General features: G+C 32.1%; 1 protein-coding gene across 1 annotated transcript; it reads right to left on the bottom strand.

Annotated features, from left to right (window-relative positions):
* Positions 1-429: 429 nt before the first annotated feature.
* On the bottom strand, positions 430-6,137 carry LOC123680163. The gene is made up of 3 exons (XM_045617930.1): positions 5,558-6,137; positions 1,712-1,997; positions 430-643 (listed from the first exon to the last, which is right to left on the bottom strand). The coding sequence occupies exons 1-3, from the start codon at positions 5,952-5,954 to the stop codon at positions 496-498; spliced, it is 831 nt and encodes a 276-aa protein (XP_045473886.1). The 5' UTR covers positions 5,955-6,137; the 3' UTR covers positions 430-495.
* Between the last annotated feature and the right edge of the window lie 156 nt (positions 6,138-6,293).

Below are 6,293 nucleotides of genomic sequence, written 5' to 3'. Positions count from 1 at the left end.
TATTTACATACATTCACTAATTAAAAAATCAATACTTTCCTGTGGTTATTTTACAGCTTAATTGGCCATTCAATAAATTAATTTTTAATAAATTTATAAAAAAAACTTCTAGTAAGATATCACATGGGATACAAAATCCACAAGGAAATATTGATATTTAGTCTATAATTCAACTAACTAGTTACTACTTAGAACTAATTATAAAAAAAATCTGAACACATTATTTCATACAAAAAATTCTTCAAATGTTCAATCCCAATATTTCAATACTGCAATTATAGGAATAAAACTTGTTATTATTCATTAATAAACTAAAATGAATATTCTAGAATTTCATTTTAAAAATTGCATGTTTCAATTCGAAGATTTTCACTCTTAACAATTCTAAATAAATATCTTGTATTTGCGGTGTCTTAAGAATTTTCAGTTCAAGTTTACTAGTAGTGAACTATTCCAGTTTATTCTTCTAGTAGGTACTCATCAGTTCTATGATCACTATAAACCTAAATCGACGAAAAACTCTCTTATCTTTTTCCATAGGGACGCTATATAATGACTGAGATTCAAACTCAATTCATCAGTTTTCAGGAAATCAGCTTTTCTTCTGCTTCTTCTATATGGTTCTTCCTCGTATTCTTCCTTCCTGTAAATATTTTTCGTGTGAAGGTGTTGTCTACAAAGTGTTTCTGGTGAACTGTATTTACAAATCATTCTATTATTTACACCCTCAAATTTTATTTAATGTACTTTTTTGTGAAATAACGGTTGAAATTTTTTCAGAGTCTTGTAAAAAAATTTCTTCCATAGAAAAAAATTTAATCTGAACATGGTTCAACTTGCTTTTCTGGATAAACTTGGTTTCAAGTAGAATTTACTAATATTGACTATAAATTATACAATATTTACTATTTCTCTATATCCTAGGCTTCCTCTCCCTAAAATATTCCTTCACCTATTCATCTCAAACACCATTGGAACATACATAACCTTCCATACCATTTTAAATAACCCAAACGCGTGATTTATATAAAAAATAAGTCTTTGACTTGTACAAGCTGTTGATCATATAATGTGATAATTCAAGCAGACAAAGCTGAATTGAATATCATTCAATAGGTATTTGTCTTCAACATTCCCATTCTCTTTATTCAGAGAGTTAGTAATTTATTGTGTAATATTTTAGAGGAAGTCTCATTTTTTCTCCTTCCATTCATGAACCTTGGTTGGTGTTTGGAAAAACAATCTTTATATTATATCTGGATTAATCAAAATTTGACCACTCAATGCCAAAGAGTATTTTAACACCGGAAGCCTAACAGACATTTTTTTAGGGTATTCAAAATTTCGATCCCCATTGTCTTTTAAGCTTCTTGAAGGGATTGCTACCTCGCTTAAGGGTATGATCGTAAAGCTAAGAATAAGATGTTCCTCCCTAAATTGAAATAGACCTGTTCAGGCTGAACTGTTATATGTGGGCCACCTGTATATAAATATCCAGGTGTAAAGACATATTATGTACAAGTCAAAGATTCACTCTTTAAACTTTTAAACTCTTTTCGCCCAATACATCAACCACAAAACTTTCCCCAAACGTATATTTTACAAGATCCTTTCGAACTAAAATCACTAAAGCTATCGTCCTTTGTATAAGCTGGGTCTATATTGTGCACGCTGTATTCTACGCCTCTCATACTCATTCCCATAGCCATACCCAGAGTATCCCCAGCCAGCTCCAGAGATGTCATGCTCGTGGTGTTCATCTTCAATGTGGTGAGGTACAACATGATAGGACGTTTTGCAGTGGTTCTTGATCGACTGGATCACAGATGGTAGGAACATAGCTGTCAGTAGGATGGTTTTCTTGATGAAGAGGACTGATAGGAGGACAAGTGAGACCAGCACTTTGATTTTGAATAGTTTGAACAGCATGATGAGCGGTATTAACATCTCTTTCTTCTTGCCTCCTTCGCCTTTTTTTCTTCTGGCTTCATCTCCTGCTGGAATGAGAAAAAGTGATGCTTTTTGGTGATTTCAAATTGCCTAGTTTAAGGCAGAAACATACAAAGTCAACGCAGAGCAGATCAACGTTACGCACGAAAATCTGGTTATTTCTTGCAGTTTCTAGAAGTCCACTATATGTATAAATCCATTGATCAATAAGCTATCAAGTACATAATAATAAATTACATGATGTCAGTAATGAGTTTGTCTTCGAAATTGGTTTTCATTTCAACTATCTATAATTGACCATCAGAATTTATGGTCCTTGATTATTTTATTTAATTAGCGCAATTTGTAGTGAAGGTATAGTATTAGTTTCCAAAAAAATCAATAAATGCACTAAATTATAGAGAAATATGATAAACAATTGAATTTTAAAAACACCAAAATATAGTATAGCTATCAAATCGTCTTGAAACTTCACACTTTTATTGATTTTTATTTTGTTGTCTCAGAATACCAGAAACCGTTTGAAAAGAAAATACAAATTGAATATTTTGCTGTGAGATTTGAAAAGTATGTTGTCAATTCTGGAACGCGAATAGAATTTTCAAAAAATCATTGCTTTGAAACTGTTATGGTTGAGACATTGAGAGAAAGATGTTTTTTCTGCATTGAAATACATGTTTCCAATTCCATGTTCATTTGTAAAAGAGTATTGGAAAAATTAATTTTTAATTGATTCCAAATTTTCAACCTTACCTAACCTAACCTTTAAAATCAATGTATTGAAATCTCTGTTTGAAAGGTTCGATGCTTGATAGCAAACAGGTTTTGTTGAAATAATTTGGGAGTTGTGAATTATTAAAATTTTAATTCGTGTTTTCATTCAATTAATGGATTCACCAATTTCAAAACCTATATTGTGAATACCAGAAAAAAATTTTTTTAACGATTTAATATTAAAAAAGATAAAATTCAAATTAATCGCGAATATTTTTATGAAATCCATAGAGTAATAAACATAGATAGAGGAAGCATACGCAAATTTTACTGATAAATTTTCAAATCCACAATTTTACTTTATCGTAATGAATGTCTATCACATTGAATGAAATAATATATTTATTTGAGTGATTCCCGATTGAAAATGCAAATTTGAATATTTGGAATTCGATATTTTTCCTAATTGTCGAATTTACGATAAGCAGAATATTTATTATTTTCTGTATCTGCCTGCTGAAATCCAAGGTTTGGTAACTTTTGCTCTCCTAGTGTCATCGGTTATTTTACGCGCTTGAAGTTTGTTTTCTGAATTTATGATATATTTAGGTATTTATTTCAATATATTTTGTGTTAATATAAAACGTTGATTCACTATGAGACATAGGAAAAGCGTTCTTTGTGGAGAAACTCGCGAATTGAATGAAATATCGTATCACTGATATGTTTTTATTTCCGCGCGCTTCATGTCAATTTTGATCGTTCATGTTGGGGACAAAATTTGCTTATTGAAAATGACATATACTTCCTATATCTATGTTTATCACTCTGAGATAAAATCCGATATAAATTCACATGAGTTAATTATTTTTTCTATAAACGGCACTTCATTGTCATTGTTCATTGTCACTAAACAACATATTCATTTTCCCACAAGTATTCCATCAAATGGCTCACTCAATTCCATCAGTTCACCTTAATTCCTTCGAAATGGCAAGAAATAATGCACCTCATAAAAGCTCTTAGAGCCGCAGCATTCCATTAAAAAATCATTAAAACTGCACAAAGCCCGGATGGCATTTTCTCAGAAGCGACTAGATTGATATATTTTCCAGGGTGTAATTTGCATAAGTAGGTAGGTACTTGGCATAAATGTTAGGGATTAATTCATATGTTTAGCTTTGGTATTAAGGTGATGAGATCCAGATATGTAATAAGTTCATGCCTCTTCAATGAGATACCTACACCTAACTCGTTGAAAATAGTTTTATTATTTTCTTAAGCCCAAAGTTAAACTCATCTGAACGCTGAATGAAGTATCAAACAATCAATTTTAGTCCTTTTCATAGCCTCATAGAATAACAAATCTTTTTTGAAGTTAAAGATATTTTTGCGTTCAATACCAAAGTTCATCACTATTCTCTTCAATTTTGAATTGATATGTGCCATGGAATAACAAACATAGATAAAAGGTATTATATGCAATTTTTACATGTCCCCAACATGGTTAGATTACGTTGTCGGATTGTGATATATTTTCAAATCCACATTTTTACTATATCTTTATGAATCTATATTATATTGAATGCAATATATTTATTTGAGTGATTTCCGATTGAATATGCAAATTTGATTATTTTGAATCTGATATTTTTCCTTATTCTCGAATTTATAATGAGTAGAATATTTATTATTTTCTGTATCTACCTGCTGAAATCCAAGGTTTGGCAACTTTTGCCCTCCTAGTGGTTTGTTTCACGTCGTTTGCTGCGCTTGAAGTTTGTTATCTGAATTTCTGTTATTTTTAGGTATTTTTTTCAATATATTTTGAGTTAATATGAAACGTTAATTCACTTTGGGATATAAGAAGTGCGTTCTTTGTGAAGAAACTCGCGAATTGAGTGAAATATCGTATCACTGATATGTTTTCATTTCCGCGCGCTTCATGTCAAATTTGATAGTTCATGTTGGGGACAAAATTTGCTTTCTGAAAATGACATCTGCTACCTCTACTTATGTTCATTACTCTGAAATATGGACATTTTATATTGTGGCTAATTCATTTTCGAAAACTTTACTCTTCTCTTCTTTAATTTTTGTTTGCATTAATAGGTAGAATTTTGTAGTCGTTCAAAGAAAACAAAAATTTTACTTCCGCTGAAATATCAACAGTTTACGTTTTGGAATGTGTAGAATTACATAATTCAGTAAAATACTCGCGGGTTCATTTTGTGTGATTGGCGTATGAATTTCGAGTGTTTAAAAACGGTAGTGATCTCCTCATTTTTTTGGATATTATACTAAAATTTTCTTCGGTTCCAATGGAGTTCTCAACACAAAATTCTGCACGAAGCTTGACATAGTTCTTTACACGAAAAATCTCAGCTCAAAAACTGCAACATTACAGAAATTTTCGAAACATTTCTAGAAATCTGGATACTCTAAATTTGAGTACAAATGGATATGTTTTAAGCAAGAGGGGAAAATAAAGTATAAACCAAAAAATATTCATGCGAACAACATAAAAAACTTTCTCTAATTTAATTCAAAAGAAATGATTTATTTCCTTGATTTTTATTCAAATTGTTATTTAAATTTTTAAGTCCCTCTAAATTTATTCGAGATCTTTACATATTTATAAATCTGGATACTTTCAATAAGATTCCAACTGACTTTTTTGAAGCAACAAGGGACAGAAACTATAGTACAAAATCTCAAAATATTCATGAGATCGACATAAAGATGTTGCTTTCAAATTAATTTAAATAGAAGGATAATGGTTTATTTTCTAGATTTTTATTGAAACTTCGAAATTTTAAAGTTTCCTCGAAACTTATTCAAGATCTTTAAAAAATAAATGAAAAAGAAAAATAAGATTATAAGCTCCACTCACCCACTTCATTATCCTCAACATCAACAACCCTAGCCCCATCAGGCAACGCAAAAGACATAGCCTGACCCTCCAAAAACTTCACAGCCTTCCTCTGGACATACTTGATGATCTTCATCAGCTCAGAATCACCCCCATAATACCTGGCCTCCCCAAACAGCCCCACATCGTAATTCTGCCTCTCAATCTTCACCAATCTAACCAAACCACCAAAAGATTTCGGAGTATTCTCCGGCAACAAGCCCTCATGGTCCATCAATTCGAACAGCCTGTACTTGGTGCAGGCGTAGGCCTTCCTGGTGAAGTTGCAACGGTGTTTCAGCTCCTCGACGTAGTCATCGGGGCGCACTAGATTCGCGAGAAGCGTGAACACTAGAAGGACCAGACTGATTCGCGTCATCTCAAGATTTAAGATGAGATGGGTCTTAAGTATGATTTATATACGTAGTTGAGGAGGCGACGGCTGTAAGGGCTTAAAGTAGGTGAGTAGAGATGTTTGTGGGGCAGTTACTCCTTCCATTTGCCCGTGATGATGGTTAAAATTGGACGGCGAAGAGGTAATTGCAGGGTATTAGATGTGTCTGCTTTGCTTTGATGACTCAATTAAAACGACGCCTCTGTCGGCTTTTACTGATGATGCTTGTTTGTCTTAGGCTTGGATTTCCGAAGGAAAAAGAAGAATTGTCGATTTTATTCTATGGTTTATTGTTTACTTTTTATCGCAGAATATTTCAGTTTG

The sequence above is a fragment of the Harmonia axyridis genome, chromosome 5, assembly GCF_914767665.1.
Source record: "Harmonia axyridis chromosome 5, icHarAxyr1.1, whole genome shotgun sequence".
Lineage (NCBI taxonomy): Eukaryota > Metazoa > Arthropoda > Insecta > Coleoptera > Coccinellidae > Harmonia > Harmonia axyridis.
This window is presented reverse-complemented; position numbering and strand designations above follow the sequence as displayed.

Coding starts and splice junctions, on each gene's coding strand:
- LOC123680163 (XM_045617930.1), bottom strand. CDS start 5,954: ATGACGCGAATCAGTCTGGTCCTTCTAGTGTTCACGCTTCTCGCGAAT. Junction 1,998..5,557: donor TGTTGAGGATAATGAAGTGG/GTGAGTGGAGCT, acceptor TTCTCATTCCAG/CAGGAGATGAAGCCAGAAGA. Junction 644..1,711: donor GCTGGCTGGGGATACTCTGG/GTATGGCTATGG, acceptor AAATATTTACAG/GAAGGAAGAATACGAGGAAG.